This window comes from Balaenoptera musculus, chromosome 3 (genome assembly GCF_009873245.2).
Source record: "Balaenoptera musculus isolate JJ_BM4_2016_0621 chromosome 3, mBalMus1.pri.v3, whole genome shotgun sequence".
Lineage (NCBI taxonomy): Eukaryota > Metazoa > Chordata > Mammalia > Artiodactyla > Balaenopteridae > Balaenoptera > Balaenoptera musculus.
The window spans coordinates 37409415-37426893 of record NC_045787.1 but is presented as its reverse complement, the minus strand read 5'-3'; the positions used below and the strand labels follow the sequence as shown (position 1 = coordinate 37426893).

Below are 17479 nucleotides of genomic sequence, written 5' to 3'. Positions count from 1 at the left end.
AATATATAAGTATTTATTTATAAGTATAAGTATATATAAATATAAGTATATTTAAATATTCCCCTCAGTTGGCAAGTGATTAAAACTTATTTTTGCTGTGACATAAACTAAATTGAGTAATAATTTTATTTAATTACATCATTTTGCTTTGCTTCCTGAAACAATTTAAAGAACTGATATAATAAAAAAGATACTTTAATCTGAGAAAACACAGAAGTAGCTCTTGAAAACTTAAGAGATATAATTTTTAATAACCACAACCTCAGATATCAGCAAAGTGAACATTTATGAATATGATTTCAAATAATGGTAATCTAAATACAAAATTTAGGAGCTGATTCATACATCTGCTTCCTCTGCTTCTCCCTACACTGTCTAACTAAGAATGAGTTTTTATGAAGATATTTTTCCTTTCTTTAAATATTTGAGGATCTTTGTGCTGATACATACAATGGTTTATATACAAACTGTTGTTCACCGTATGTAGACAATGAAGTTGAAAAAAAATCAAAACCTCAGGTATCTGAAAGGACTAAGTGTTTTATGCTTTTCAGTATAGAAAATAATAACTAAAAAAATTGTAAAACATGTTGGTAAATTTTCTTCTCCTTGAAGAAAGAGTGACTAACAAGCTGAAGGAAATGATCACAAATAATTAAAAGTGAACAATCAGGCTAACTTCAGGGAAAAAAAGAAAGAGATTAGATATTTGAAATTTTTACCTTCATTTTGAATACGACTTAATATGAGAATTTTAAAAGTTAAAATAAAAACTATGTGTTATTTTACTCAATTCGTCAGAATTTTAAAAATAGATTATAAAAGATACAAAGAAGAAAGGCTTCTAAAACCGAACTTTTGTCATGGTTTTACTAGACTAAATTAAATGTGTTTTGTAAGGTTCTGCCTAAGTGAAAGTTAAGTAATTAGAGTCATGAGGTGGCCGGATTCTTCCTCCTTTGCCCATCTTTACATATTTTTTAAAAAACTTCCTGGTTGTAGCATGGAATAAGTACTCATTCAGACCAATCTCTTATAATCTTTACATTTGTATTACTGCCTGATAATCATGGTAAATTCCAGTCTTTGAGTTGTCAGTGATTTCAAAGAGACGCACCTAAAACCCCCATAGGTACGGTGAGTAGGTAAGTAGATACTACTGTTTTCTTTTTGCAGATGAGAAACCAGAGGGCAAATTATTTGAAGTAAGTGTTGTAGAGCAAGGGGAGCTCTCCATCCACCCCTCAACTATAGCCTAACCCTTCTTTTCTAGGGTTAGGCTGGACTAACGTTGTGTCCCTTACCAGACTTTCTCGGAAACAGTGCCTCATCTGCAGTCATCAAACACAGAGTTTATCAAATTTACACTATCTTTGTTAAGGGAGTAAATTATACAAAACACACATTATAGAGAGGTTTTCAGTAAGCGTTTGAAACAGTTTTATCACACAGTTAACTAGAAAATTAAATGAGCCAAAATGGCTTCACCACGTAATCTAACCAATTAAATTTTTAAAAATGATAGATAACAAACTGCTGTCGACTGCACTGTATATCCCTGTAGTGCATATGACAGCACTTTCTTCCCCTTGTGATGTCGAAATTTTAATTAAAGTGAGAGTCATTAAGGACTCTTGGACTGTAAAATCACCAGGCCTCATAGGCTTGTAGAACTGTAGCATTGCAGGTCTTGCAAAATAGGGTTTTGTTTTTTTTTTTTCCTTAAAGCAGGCAGTAGGAAATGATGCTGTTTTCATTAAGAGGAAAACTAAATTTTATACCATTGCAGTAAGGGATGAGCAAGGGGGTCTTGTTTATCCATCTGCTTCTTGATTTCCAGATACGGTGCCTGAAAAAAAAGTCATTATACGTTTTGATTTTTCTTAAAAATTCCTTTTTTTCTTTTTTTGCAAAAGGAAAATCAGATTGAACAGGTATGCCTAATCCAGTTAAACGTGAAGACCTGTGGTTGTGACATGATAATGGCAGCCATTACCCTAGTTGCTTCTCCCCAAGATGATATGAACTCTGACCTTCCATGCAGGACAAAGGACTTGCCGGAACATTTTGATAAGAGGCTCAATCAAATTTTAGCCTGGCTTCCATGCACTAGGCTAAGTCCCTGGACCACTGCTGAGTCTTTGCTCAAGAAAACCCAATGTTGCTAAAACACAAAAGGTACCAACCCATACAGTTAACCTTTCAGTAATTCTCTTATCCCCACTGAAATTTCCATTTCCCCAGATCCCCCCTATTTTCACTTCTCTGTAGCCCCTTTTTGTTCCCTCTCTGTTTTCACTTTAAAAACCTCAGTCACCTTGCCTTACTCGGAGGTGATCTCAGCTCACACTGCAAGTTTCTCTCCCCTACTGCAGTACTTGAATAAATCTGTCTTGTCACCTTTATCAAGTGTCTGGTTTCTCTTTGACATCTTTAACATTTAACTAACATTAAAGCGAAACTTGTAATAGCTACTACTCATGCTCATATCTGAGGGTACTGGCTTCGGGTAGATCTTTACATGAGAAAATTGGACAAAATTTACATAAGATGACGACCCCTTCTTTTAAAAGTATTGATGGAATTCACCCAGACAATTAACCTTTTCCTAGAATGAAAGGCAATCTGTCTGTGACAATTTAGGCCAGTATAATGTTATATTTATTTGGAGAGGTTTAAAGAATTTGACAGGATAAAACCTGACAGCATCCCTATGAAGTGTACGCTGAGGGAGAAGGCGGCATTACTATTTACCATCTTGGCAATGAAGAAACTGAGGCATCAAGCAATTAAGCAACTTGCCCAAGGTTGCAGGCCACGTCACTGATGAGCAAATTATACCACATGGGCCTCCAACTTCCCAAGCTGACACTCAATCATTTCCATTGCCTCCTATTAACATAGCTTACACATGACCCAGAATAAAGGATGCAATATTTGGCACAGAGCTGATCCCAGAGTCAGAGTTTGTAGCTATTTTTAGATGCAAGAATGGTCTGGATCTACAGTACAGTATAAATATCCTATACCAAAATCTTTGGTGACCAAAAATGTTTAATTGTATGTAAGGTACTGCAATAGGTTCTTTTTTCCCCCTAAGTGGAAATGCATTTATTGTTTTCTTTTCCTTATACAAATAATAAATGTTTGCTTGAAAAGGACTTCTGATAATGTAGAAAGGGCATAGAAAAACAGGTGGAAAGAATGACGGCTATTAAGCAAATAATATAACTTGTGAATTAAAGGATCTCTTGTTTACCACTGTCTGACACATACCATTTGTTGAATGGATGAATGAGTATTTGACCTCATAAATAAATAACTATCAAAAGAACCAAGAATCAAATTTGGGAATGTAAAAATGTACTTTGCGCTTCCCTGGTGGTGCAGTGGTTAAGAATCTGCCTGCCAATGCAGGAAACATGGGTTCGAGCCCTGGTCTGGGAAGATCCCACATGCTGCGGAGCAACTAAGACCGTGCGCCACAACTACTGAGCCTGCACACTAGAGCCCACGAGCCACAACTACTGAGCCCGTGTGATGCAACTACTGAAGCCTGCGTGCCTAGAGCCCGTGCTCTGCAACAAGAGAAGCCACCATGATGAGAAGCCCACGCACTGCAACGAAGAGTAGCCCCCGCTCGCGACAACTAGAGAAAAGCCCGCGCACAGCGATGAAGACCCAATGCAGCCAAAAAATAAATAAGTAAAATAAACAAATTTTAAAAAAGAATAAATCTTTAAAAAAACATGTACTTTGGATGCACATCTGCAAATGGAGTAGATGGGGTAGTGGGGGAGGGGGAGTGGCACAGAAGCTTTGTGGGCCCCGAGACTGGAAAAATCACTATTCCCTCCCTCCCCAGAGAAAGGCAATGACTCAGAGTAATACTTACCATAAACTTGCAAGGGCCTCTAGGGGCAGTGCAAGCCTTGAAACCACCATATGCAAACTCAACCCATAATGTGTGGTATTGTCAATTAGATTATTAATTTCTACTTATAATGATGAGCTTTAAACCTTTCTCCAAGTGTTTGGCAGTGGAAAGGCCTCAATAATTCAATAAGACGTGCTTTTCCAAGTGCTGGATTCCAGCCCAGGGATATATTGGGCTTTCATAATAAACCCTGATCCTTGCTCATCAAACTCTTCCAACAAAACCTCCCTAATGGCCAAAAATATAAACTCATGCTCTCAAGGAGTCTGGTGTCTTCCAAAGTTCTTTTGAGATTCTGTGTTACATCTGAACTATTTACGTGTAATTTACATTTGAAAGAATATTAGTTTTGATTTTAACATTAAAATGTTTTGAAATTACTACCATTAATTAAAATTGGCAGTCGAGGAAGATGGTACCAGATTTAACTTTTGCCTTAAGATATTCCAACAAATTCTTGTCTGAGTTTGAGAGCCGAGCATTCAGATTATGATTATGCAATTACCCTCCAAAGCCACAGTGGTAGCATGCCAAAACACTGATGTAATTTAATTAAAACATCCTAGTACAAAACAATTTTCATTTTTTTATGATTTTAATTATACTCTCATATAATAGAAAAGTCTACACTTCACCACATGGCCAGTACTCTCAGATATTTTAAAAATATCATTTCACTCAAGCAAAACTGAACTGTACAAGACCACAAGATGATATACTTACTTGTGTCATTTCTCTAATAGAAGTTATGCTGTCCAATGCTTTCATTACTCGATCATAGTTCTTCTTCTGTTTGAATGGGGGAAAAAATAGTATTCACCATAAGCCTTTGCAAGTCTGCACATTACTGGAGAGACGTATTATTTCTGTACCTGAGTTTTCCATCAGGGTCAATTTGAAAGCAATGACTGTGTTGTGTACACAAAAGGGAAGACTTTAATAAGATGGCTCAAGGACATAGGATTTATAACTGAGCCAGAGGGAAGAAAAAAGAAAATAATGCCAGTTTTAGTGTAAATACATAAAATGATGTTCAGCTTACAGGGGAAAAGCTATAAATACAAAAAAGATATTAGGCTCCTGATTCTTGTTGTCACCACTAAAAAATTAAGCCATGATGAATAAAGCAAGCACAGAATCCTTCTAAAACACAAAAATCCACTTTAAATCTTACAGTTTCATTTTGCTTTTAGTTTCTTTTGATTGGAAGATTGTTACCAAACAAGTATGATTAATAAGTGTGTAAATGACAGCAGACACTCAACTGATAACTCATTTTTAAGCACACTGAAAATATGTGCACTGTTGCCACTTATGAAGGAGGGAAAGTTTTTCCAAGAGAATTTTATATAGTCATTGTTTCCATAAAATGATTTCAAGATGAATAGTAATAGAAACTAAGGCAATTTTGGCTCTCATGTAATTTGAAAATCATGTTATTTCAGAAGAATTCTGCCAAACTTCTCTGAATATTTATAAAATTGTTTTCTCAAGAAATGTCAGTTGATCAACAATACGAAATAAACTTTCACTAACCTTCAGATAACTGGGGAGGGAGAGAGGGGAGGGCAAGAAAGGATGAAATAAAAATACAAAAGAAAAGGGAAAATTTGTCCCTTTACCCATGATCCTTAAAATTAAAATGAGATTACATAAGTTAGAATCTCAAAAAATATATGATGAAATTAAAATAATCATATTGACCATTATAAACCAATTTATTACAGTTATTTACCTACCTTCCAGGCAGATGGGATGTGTAAAGATCAGAATTTGAGGGGATTAAATGGGTCTAGTTTCATGAAGGCAAAGTTAGGAAAATGATTTTAAAGGAGAAAAGGAGAGGAGAAGTAACAGGATACATGAAAGACAAGGTGGAAGTAAATCAAATTGGTGGAAAAAGAATCATATTTGCTAAATGGATACAGAGTTCGTGACAGGTCATGGATATGATGAGACAGTAATTTAGCTAACACAGAAGAAAGCTAATGAGACTAAAATCTCAATTATTGTTAAAGGAAACTTGTGATTGATGTGCCAGGATAACTACTTACCCTTGGATTGAAGGCCAGCATCTGAGGATCGTTAGGATCTACCACAGAAGGATATGGCTCGAAAATGACAACTTTTCTAGGAGATTCCAATGCAGACCTACACATGGATACTAGTAGATCTACCACCTTGAAATACATACATAAGATAGTTACTATCCTTCAGGTTTTATCAAATGCTTTGCCATTGTCTCTCCCTCTCATGGTAGTTAATTAGGAAAGATTCAGGATGGCTAGCAATCTCTGAAATCTGTCATTTGTGGCTTTAGATCAAATTTGACGAAACCTGACTATTAATTTAAAGTAACTAATATTTAAAGTTACTTTAATATGTGTTATTTAAAGTAACATATATTAAAGTAACTAATATGTGTTGCTTCCAACTACTCACGTCTTCATATCTGTCTTTAACATGTCTTTGTCATTAACACATACTACGTGCTAACATTGTTGTAGGTTCTGTGGAAAGACAATGAACAAGACAGGTCCTTGAAAAGGTCTCATGAAATTTTCCTTTCAATGGAGAAGATGTGCTGAAAAATCAGTTAAATATATGCTTAAAGACATATAGTGTCTGGTAGTGTTAAATGCTATAAAAATAAAGCTGCCATTAGAGACTTAGGCAGTAGGGGGGACTATTTTAGCGTGGCCAGGAAACTTGGTGACGTTTCAACAGAGACCTGAACGAAGTGGGAGATGGAGACGTGACTATCTTGGGAGAAACCATTCCGGGTGAAGGAAACTGCAGAAAGTGAATCTGACATGCCCCAAGGACAGTAAATCTCCTGACACCATCTTACTTCTTCCTACTCTCCTCTGACAAAGGCTATTAATGTCCTCTGATTTGTTAAATAAGATGGCTTTATTCCTACGTGCGTCTATGACTCCTTCGCACAATTCACTAAGAGGCAAGGCGACATAGCAGTTAAGAGCGTGGCTCCCCTCCCTAGTTCCCACAAACAACACGCTCTAGCAACTGAATCAAGAAAGCCGATACCGTTTAAACGGAGAGAGCTCATCAGAACGGACCTACCTACAGCGTAAAGACAAGATACTTCCTAAGGAAGCAGCTGACTTAATCTTTATAGGGGAAGATATTTCCAGAAAGTTTTGAAACAGGCATTTAAAAAATGCACAGTAAGAGTAGGACAATTTTTGATTCTTATGGTTAACGAGGGGGTATTGTGACCTAATGACTGTAGGGCTCACTATGTTGTGTGTATACTCACAAAACACATCCACCCAATCACAGCATCCAGAATTTCCAGTGACCTAAAATAATTAGCAACACTCAAGCCATCGGGTATAGGATCTATAAATAACACATTCCAAAGTACACAGACATAGATACCCACAGGACTTACTCAGAGAACAGCAGAACTGAAACAGCTAATATGATTCTACCACACTATTCCATTTATGTGTGTGTGTGTGTGTGTGTGTGTGTTTGCAATAAATTGGATTCAAAGCAACAGATAATAATAATAAAGACAAATTAAAACCCTCCTTTTTGTTTTCCTCTCCCATACTCATACTCCTTCTACCCCAGAAAGATGCACCATAACCCAGATACAAATTGTTTTCAGCATTATCTGGTCTCCTAATATAGTAAAACCCAAGCAAGAATTTCTGAGAAAGAATCATCAGTAACATAAAAGAGCCTTTTTTGAAACTTTTGGGGCCATGAATTGGTACAATCTTATAAATACCTTAAAAAATTATATGTCATAGTATGCACTTGAAGCTTTGTAAAAATACATGCTCTTCATGTATGTATGATCAAATGATCTTTGACAAGGGTGCCAAGACCACTCAGTGGGGAAAAGACAGTCTTTTCTACAAATGAGGGTGGGAAAACTGGATATACGCATGCAGAAGAATGAAGCTGGACCCTTATCTTATACCACACACAAAAATTAAATCAAAATAGAATAAAAATCTAAACATAAAACCTTAAACTGTAAAAGTCCTAAAAGAAAACAGGGGGAAGCTTTATGACATTGGATCTGGCAGTGATTTTTTAGATATAGCACCAAAGCCATGGGCAAACAAAAACAAAAATTGGCAATAGGACTATATCAAACTTTTACGCATCAAAGGACAAAATCAAGAGAGTGAAAAAACAACATGGAATGGGAGAAAATATTTGCAAATAATTTATCTGATAAGAGGTTAATAACCAGAATACATAAAGAACTCCTATAACTCAACAATAAAAAATCATATAACTTAATTTTAAAATGGGCAAAAGAACTGAATAGACATTTCTTTTAAGAAGCCATACATACAAATGGCCAAAAAGCATATGAAAAGATACTCAACATCACTAGTCATCAGAGAAATGCAAATAAAAACCACAATGAGATATCACCTCACAACCATTAGGATGGCTACTATCAAAAAAACAGAAAATAAAAAGTGTTGGTGAGCACATGGAGAAATTTGTACCCTTGTGCATTGTTGATGGGATTGTAAATTGGTGTAACCACTATGGAAAACAGTATGGAGGTTCCTCTAAAAACCTAAAAATAGAAATTCCATATGATCCTGCTGTAAGTGACAATCCCACTTCCGGGTATATATCCAAAAGAATTGAAAGAAGGATCTTGAAGAGATGTTTGCACACCCATGTTCACAACAGCATTATCCACAACAGCCAAGAGGTGAAAACAACCAAAATATCCATTGATGGGTGAATGGATAAACAAAATGTGGTACACACATATAATGAAATACTATTCACCCTAAAGAAGGAAAAGTCTGTCACCTGTTACAAAATGGACATTGAGGACATTATGCTAAGTGAAATAAGCCAGTCACAAAAAGTCAAATACTATATGCCTACACTTGTGAAGAATCTAAAGTAATCAAATTCACAGAAACAGAAAGTAGAATGGTGGGTAGGGAGAAAATGGGAGTTTTTCAACAGGTATAGAGTTTCAGTTCTGCAAATGGAAAAGTTATGGAAATCTGTTTCACAACAATGTGAATATACTCAACACTACTGAACTGTGCACTTAAAAATGATTAATATAGTAAATTTTACGTTATGTGTTTTTTACCACAACAAGAAAGGCACAAATGGATACAAAATAACCTGAACAATGTTCTCCTTTCAATCAAATACTTTAATTAAAAATCTTGTGCCCAAAACTTCAAAGCAATCAAAACTACCAAAAAAAGCAAATGCATTGTTTTGCCAATAATTTCACTAGTGGACTTAAGTAAATTATAATGAAAATAATGGATGTAGGGGTAAAGAAGTTAATTAACAGAATATTTTTGTTAATGTATGTCTTAACCTAACTGAAAAGAAACAGTGTAACTACCCTGACAAAATTCCTTGCTGTCCACCGAAGTTTCATACTCCTTGCTTTCAAGGTATAGGGCTACTACTGCCTGGAAGCAACTGCACTGCAGGGGACATTTCTACCCCTTTTGTTTAAGTCAGGCCGTAAGACTAGTTTTAACCAATGGACAGAAAGTGGAAAGAGGCTGAGCTGATGAAAAAACAGGCGCTCCTTCTCCCTTTTTCTCCCTTCCCCTCTACTATATGCCAGTATTGAAGACAGCGGACTCATGTGATGGACGGAATCCGGTTCCCTCAGTGATCACACAGTTGCCCAACAAACATTCTAACCGAACAGTCGTGTGAGTTAGAAATAAAAGCCTACCATCTTAAGTCACTTTAATTTTATGGTTTATCTGTTATAGGAGTTAGCATTCAGAATCTTTGAACAAAGAAAGGTTTATATTACACTGTTAGGATTTGTACTCTATTTACATATGCTAATTTTTCCACAGAGTAAAATGATGTACAATGTATTCTGGAAAAGAAGTGAATTTAAAATTGTAGACTAATGGCTTTCAAACATTTCAAGAGTAATTCCTTTTATCTTTTCTTTTTTTAAAAGAAAATTGTATTTGAGAGCCCCAAAATATAAAAGAATAAAATGGAGCTGCTGTTCTGGTTACAGCAGTACTCGGAGGCCTGGAATCCCGGCTGCTGAGACACTCTGATCACAGCCCAGCCTCCTGCAGATCCCTCTAAAGAATGTTCTTGCAATCTCCAGAGCTCCACAGAGCACCACTAAAAATGCAGGAGTCAACTGATGCAACAAGGCTACAGAGATACAGTTCTTATTTAGAAAAGGAATCCATTTCCATGTAATCTCTAGGATTATAACCAGAATATTGGGGTATCTCCTTTAAAGTGGTGAAAAGAATATTCTGCATTGACTTTGGAGTAGAATCACTAAATTCTCTGAGTTTTTTGGATACTGATCTTTAGAGCTGAATCACTGAATTGATCTGATCGAGTATTTGTGCTTTGTTACTATCATTATATAATCCAAAAGTAATTTCACTTTAAGAACCATTTTTTTTAGAGATGTATCTATAATAAGAGGGAAAAAAGCACCTATTATTCTTTCAACCTAGCCTACTGTTAATATGTTAGTTTTCCTTCTAATCAATTATTCCCTATTTCTAGGCTTTACTTCCTTCCCTTTTCAAATTGTACGAGGGATACTTTACTTCCAGTAAAATGCATAAATATTAACTATACTACTTGAAAAATTATACATATATATATACACACATACATATCCATGTAAATATACACGTATGTGCGTATGTACACACACCTGTGTAAAGTTTATTTTTACATAGCTATAAATAGCATATATTAAAGTACCTTTCTTTGAGCAATATTAGTTTCAAGGTATGAGAAAAACGTTACCATTTTTAAAAAGAGATAAAGACTCACCATGGATAGATACGTTTGAGAAACCCTCTAAGTATAGGCTAGTCATTTTCTTCAGTTTTAGGCATTCTCAGAGCTTTTAGTATGCAAATTTGTACACATTAGGTATGGGGCAATATGAAGCTGCATTTTTGGAATTTATTTTAATCATGGAATCATTTTTCACATCGCATATGATCAATGTTCTGTTTGTGTTATTTTCATTTATAACTCATTACATCACAAATATGGTCCTTAAAATTTCATCAAGTGGATGCATCTCAGTTTAGTTAATCAGTGAAATAACGACGTTAAGGGAGGCTAAATCCATGAGGCATGGGTCGTCTGTGTTAACTGTTGTACCTTAGTCTAGTGTACGGCCTGTTACATCATAGGCATTTGACACTTACTGTAAGAATGACCAGATGTCTGTTGCATGATCATTCTTCCCACCCATCTTTGTGAATTTTATACAATTCTTTTACATTTAGCTTCCTTTGATTTTTAGTGAGGCTAAGTATTTTCTCATGTTTCTTTACTAACTATAGGTCCATATTTGTGAATTGTGCATTCATTTCCTCTATTAATTTGTGATGATCTTCATGTTTTTTGTCTCAATTTTCATGCGTTTCTATGTAATTAAGTTTGTAGCAAAACATACTTTTTCTTAAGTGTGTTAGCTCTTATTTTTTCAAGTAAAAAATGTGAAGTATGTATGGACTCAGATCTGTTGATATTTTTCTTTATGATTTTTTGTATCTGCATAAATGCATGAATCTGAGGCCCTACCTAGGCTGTGCATGCTCTAGTGTGGGTATAATACTTTTAAACAAAACTATTCTTTAAGCCATTTGGAATTTGTTTTTGCACACAGCATAAAGAGCTAACCTGTTTTCCCCCCCATGTTGCAGGTCATTTGTTCCCACCTTCACTAAACCATTTTTATTTTACAACATGATGTGATACCTCCTTTAATATGTATTAAATGTATTTATAACTTGACCTATTTTGGGGATAATCTGACTTTCTACTCTTTGCCAGTACTATATTTTTTCAAAATATCATAGGATTACATAATATGGTTTTGTATTTGGTTGGTCTAGTCTCACTTAATTAACACTCATTATTTTTTGTTTTCTGTAATTTTTTTCTCATCTGTTTATTAGTATTTCAGTCAGGTTCCATAAATGAACAAAAACTAGTTGAAATTTTAATGACATTGCATGAAGTAATAAATTTTGGCATCTTTACAACTGATTTTTTTCCTTTCCAGAAACATGGGATTCTTCTCTACTTTCAAGTTGTTTCTTTGTTTTTATATTTTTCTTCCTATGTCATAAACATTGTTATTGTAAAATTGAATGCTCTCTTTTTATTACATGTTCTGTCCATTATCTTTTCACCTAAGTTTTAAAAGTAAATTGGCTTCCATTTTATGGCACTATAACTTTACAAATAAACATTACATAATGCAAATGCAAGGGTTTCAGTATCTCAATTTCACCATATAAGAAAGGAACGTATTACTTTTCAAACAATTAAAGTCAGTTTAACTTCTCCTCTTGGCAATTGCAAAAGGACAAAAAACACACATTAGATAAAGCTGGCAAAATTTAGTTTCTATCTAGAAATATCAAATGCTGGTTTGCTTTCTTAATCTATCAAGAAACTATCAAAAATTCACCCCAAAGAAGGGTAAAGTTAGCTAGTGGATCAGAATAAACTTTTCAAATCAAAATATGGAATAGTTAGTATCACGTGTTACTACCTGAGCTCCAGTTGCTATTTCATCAGCAGCTTCGTTCATTACTCCCAGGGTTTGAAAAGCAAATACACACAGCTCTCGTTCACACACAGTAGGCTACAAAAGAAAGGGGAATCAATTCAACATTTTTTCCCCATCCTCCAATTCCTAAATTAAATGTATGACATTCTTTATAATAAATAGAAAATGCAAAGTTTTAGAATATTAAAAAGAAAGAAATATTATTTACAATAGCCTAGATGTGGAAGCTACCTAAGTGCCCATTGACAGATGAATGGATAACGATGTGGTATATGTATAAATACAATGGAATATTACTCAGCCATAAAAAAGAACAAAATATTGCCATTTGCAAGAACATGGATGGACCTCGAGGGCATTATGCTAACTGAAATAAATCAAACAGAGAAAGACAAATGCTGTATGATTTCACTTACATGCATCTAAAAAAAGAAACAAATGAACAAACATAACAAAATATAAACAGAGTCATAGATACAGAGAACAAACAGGTGGTTGCCAGAAGGGAGGTAGGTGGTAGGATGAGAGAAATAGGTGAGAGAGATTAGGAGGTACAAACTTCCAGTTACCAAATAAATGAGTCACAGGGATGAAATGTAGAGTGTGGGGAAGGTAGTCAATAATAATGCAGTATCTTTGTGTGGTGACAGACGGTAACTAGACTTACCATGGTGATCATTTTGTAATGTATAGAAATTTCAAATCACTATGTTGTGCACAAGGAACTAACGAAGTGTTGTATGTAGGTCAATTATACTTCAAAAACAAACAAATTCATAGTAAAAGAAATCAGATTTGCCGTTACCAGAGGTGGAGGGGTGGGGGGAAGTGGAATTGGAGGAAGGTGGTCAAAAGGTACAAACTTCCAATTATAAGATAAATAACTACTAGGAATATAACGTAAAACATAATTAATATAATTAACACTAGTGTATGTGAAAGTTAAGAGAGTAAATCGTAAGAGTTCTCATCACAAGGAAAAAATATTTTTCTCTTGTTATTTTATTTTCCATTAATATGAGATGATGCATATTCACTAACTTATTGTAGTAATCATTTCATGATGCATGTAAGACAAATCATTGTGCTGTACACCTTAAACTTATACAGTGCTGTATGTCACTTATATCTCAATAAAACTGGACGGGGGAAAAAGGAAGAAATATCACTTTAAAGAATTAAATTTCTAAATTTAGGTACAATTAGTAAATAATCATTTACTGATACAGAGTCACAAATATGATTTAAAAATTCATTTTAGTTAGTTTTAGGCACATGGAATGATTTAGCAATAGATGAAAATATCCTTTAATTGGAAAATCCATCTCGCCTGCTTAATACACATTTACACATGAGGTGTACTAAAAAAAAAACAGATACCTAAGCTGGTGATATACTAATTAAACCACAAAGCTGTGTAAAACAGATATAAAAAGGAGAATTCAGGGCTTCCCTAGTGGCGCAGTGGTTGAGAGTCTGCCTGCCAATGCAGGGGACACGGGTTCGAGCCCTGGTCTGGGAAGATCCCACATGCCGCGGAGCAGCTGGGCCCGTGAGCCACAATTGCTGAGCCTGTGCGTCTGGAGCCTGTGCTCCGCAACAAGAGAGGCCGCGATAGTGAGAGGCCCGCCCACCGTGATGAAGAGTGGCCCCCGCTTGCCACAACTGGAGAAAGCCCTCGCACAGAAACGAAGACCCAATACAGCCATAAAATAAAAAAAATAAATTAATTAATTAATTAAAAAAAAAAAAAAAAGGAGAATTCCATTTCTTCCTAGGTAATTTTCTCTGGAAGAAATAGCATGACCCTGCTTACTTGCTACCCAGCTCTTGAAAGATTGGTTTTATTGCAAAGACTTTTGACTTCAATAACCTCCTAGAGTCAACAGCACTGAAATATACACTCTGCAATTGCTTTGGAAGAGCTCTCATCTTTCAAATCTGATACAGTGTCATCTGTCTGATTTATCTTATCTCCCAAGTTACATTGCATTAGGTAGCTGATGAGGCCTAACACGATGCAGCCTGTGGTGCCCGGCACAGCAGACAGACGCATTTGTTAGTGCCAGTGCTCCTATGTTCACGCATTTCAGAGGACAGTTTCATCTACTGCTTAACTAGTGGGGAAGGATGGCCCCATTCTGAGCATCCTTTATGATCAGAATAGGCCCACATGGTAGCTTTGCAGACGAAAAGCATGACCAATCACACAAAGATTTCTGATTGACATTCCCCAAAGAGAATTTTCTAAACAAACTGATATATTTCCTTTGCCAGCCTTAAAAGGACAGTTTGATTCTATTTCAGAAACATCAGGAAAAACCACCTATGGTAGGAAACTCACTGGAAAAAGTTCTTCATCCAGCCTCAAGCGATATATACTGCTGCATATATTTGGATATACTTAGAGCAGACTGTTCAATTTCTACCACTTTTTCTTCTACTTTAGCATTTAACCTATTCTTAATCTATTTTTTCATGTGTATGTGCATGTATGTTTCTTCCTCAACTTCCCCCGCTGACATTGGGTTGTTTCTTTTGTTTACTTTAGGGGAGCACGGTATGGTCTGAAATAATAACATGAACCGTTTTATTGCATATTTACTATAGTGTCAAACACTGTATTGGTGTCTGAGGATAGTGAAACTATACACAAACAAGAACCCAGGGAACATAAACCTTGGAAATCATAAAGGGCCATAGGAATTAATACGTGTACTCTACCAGACACCCAAAGTTCACTGAGGAAGTAAACAGAGACACAGAAGGTACTTTGTTTTTGAGAATACTACTGCCAAATAACCATACACTTTTTTATGACTAAAATCCATCAATCCCAAAGCTGAATATCAGGATAAGGCTCATTTAGTATATACGAGTAATGATTGGTTTTTATTTTTTTATTTGAACCCTGGATAATTAATTATACTTACTTTGTGATCATCCTAAAATATATGTATGTATGTATGTGTGTTCACACACATATTCAGGGAATATAAGTAGAAACCACCATTTTGGTACCAAATTGTTGCCTTAAGCAATATAAATGAAAATGAAATAAAATACTCTGCTAAACTAGATTGGAAGATAATTTTTTTGGAAGATAATTTTTTGAAATTTGAATATTCTATCACCACACTTTGTAGCCAATCCTAGGTATTCATGTGCCACCCTGACTTTGTCTCAAATGATTTTTTACCAATTTCACCCAGACCTCGTGGTCTTTATCTTGGGTAACAAATGCGCAACAACAGTTCAATGTTTTCTGCTGAATTACTATTTCATGCCCCTCCCACATCTGTTTATACTCAAACCTCTAAATCTCCAAATTACATGGACTTACCAGCTGACCCATTATTTTAAATAATAAACCTACGTTCCTAATGTAAAGCTATGGATTAATTACTTTATAGACACTCCTTTTCTTTTCCGCATTTTTTTTTCACTGAAAAGTGGCCTTTCTTCCCATACTCAAATTTGTAAGGCTGATTTCTAGGAATATCCTGTTACTGCAACTGTTTGAAGAAGGAAATCAGGTATGATAGAAAACTTGCTTTTGGGGGGGAGAAAAGAAAGTTTGCTATCATACTGAAAAATTTGAAGTAGAACTATGCATTACATTCTTATAAAAATAATTTTATCTTCCTTTTTTTTTTGGTAAGGAAAGTGCTTTATTATGAATTTCTTTGATTATTCGTGGAATAACCTTTTTAGACATGTTCATTAGCATTTGGAATTTCCTCTTATAACGGTTCTTTTTTTTTTTAATATCTTTATTGGAGTATAACTGCTTTACTATGGTGTGTTAGTTTCTGCTTTATAACAAAGTGAATCAGCTATACATATACATATATCCCCATATCTCCTCCCTCTTGCATCTCCCTCCCACCCTCCCTATCCCACCCCTCTAGGTGGTCACAAAGCACAGAGCTGATCTCCCTGTGCTATGCGGTTGCTTCCCACTAGCTATCTATTTTACATTTGGTAGTGTATATATGTCCATGCCACTCTCTCACTTCATCCCAGCTTACTCTTCCCCCTCCCCGTGTCCTCAGGTCCATTCTCTACGACTGCGTCTTTATTCCTGTCCTGCCCCTAGGTTCTTTAGAACCATGTTTTTTTTTTTTTAGATTCCATATATATGTGTTAGCATACTGTATTTGTTTTTCTCTTTCTGATTTACTTCACTCTGTATGACAGACTCTAGGTCCATCTACCTCACTGCCAATAACTCAATTTCATTTCTTTTAATGGCCGAGTAATATTCCATTGTATATATGTGCCACATCTTCTTTATCCATTTGTCTGTCGATGGACACTTCCATGTCCTGGCTATTGTAAATAGTGCTGCAATGAATATTGTGGTACATGACTCTTTTGGAATTATGGTCTTCTCAGGGTATATGCCCAGTAGTGGGATTGCTGGGTCGTATGGTAGTTCTATTTGTAGTTTTTTAAGGAACCTCCATACTGTTCTCCATAGTGGCTGTATCAATTTATATTCCTCCAACAGCGCAAGAGGGTTCCCTTTTCTCCACACCCTCTCCAGCATTTCTTGTTTGTAGATTTTTTGATGATGGCCATTCTGACTGGTATGAGGTGATACCTCACTGTAGTTTTGATTTGCATTTCTCTAATGATTAGTGATGTTGAGCATCCTTTCATGTGTTTGTTGGCAATCTGTATACCTTCTTTGGAGAAATGTCTATTTAGGTCTTCTGCCCATTTCTGGATTGGGTTGTTTGTTTTTTTGATATTGAGCTGCATGAGCTGCTTGTAAATTTTGGAGATTAATCCTTTGTCAGTTGCTTCATTTGCAAATATTTTCTCCCATTCTGAGGGTTGTCTTTTCATCTTGTTTATGTTTTCCTTTTCATTAGGTCCCATTTGTTTACTTTCGTTTTTATTTCCATTTCTCTAGGAGGTGCGTCAAAAAGGATCTTGCTGTGATTCATGTCATA

At 35.5% G+C, this 17479-nt stretch overlaps 1 protein-coding gene across 4 annotated transcripts in view; it reads right to left on the bottom strand.

Moving 5' to 3' along the window:
• PARP8 (poly(ADP-ribose) polymerase family member 8) overlaps positions 1-17479 on the bottom strand; it is a 175720-nt gene that overhangs the window by 19307 nt on the left and 138934 nt on the right. For 3 of the 4 annotated variants that reach the window (XR_005019442.1, XM_036848604.1, XM_036848602.1), the window contains exons 16-19: positions 12501-12593; positions 5992-6117; positions 4661-4726; positions 1782-1849 (exon numbers count right to left, since the gene is read on the bottom strand). Coding sequence is in view for 3 of the 4 variants with exons in the window: in XM_036848604.1 (XP_036704499.1) it covers positions 1782-1849; positions 4661-4726; positions 5992-6117; positions 12501-12593 (353 nt within the window). In the remaining variant the exon portion in view is untranslated. The remainder of the gene's footprint in view (positions 1-1781; positions 1850-4660; positions 4727-5991; positions 6118-12500; positions 12594-17479) is intronic. The other variant, XM_036848603.1, reaches the window with a different exon arrangement.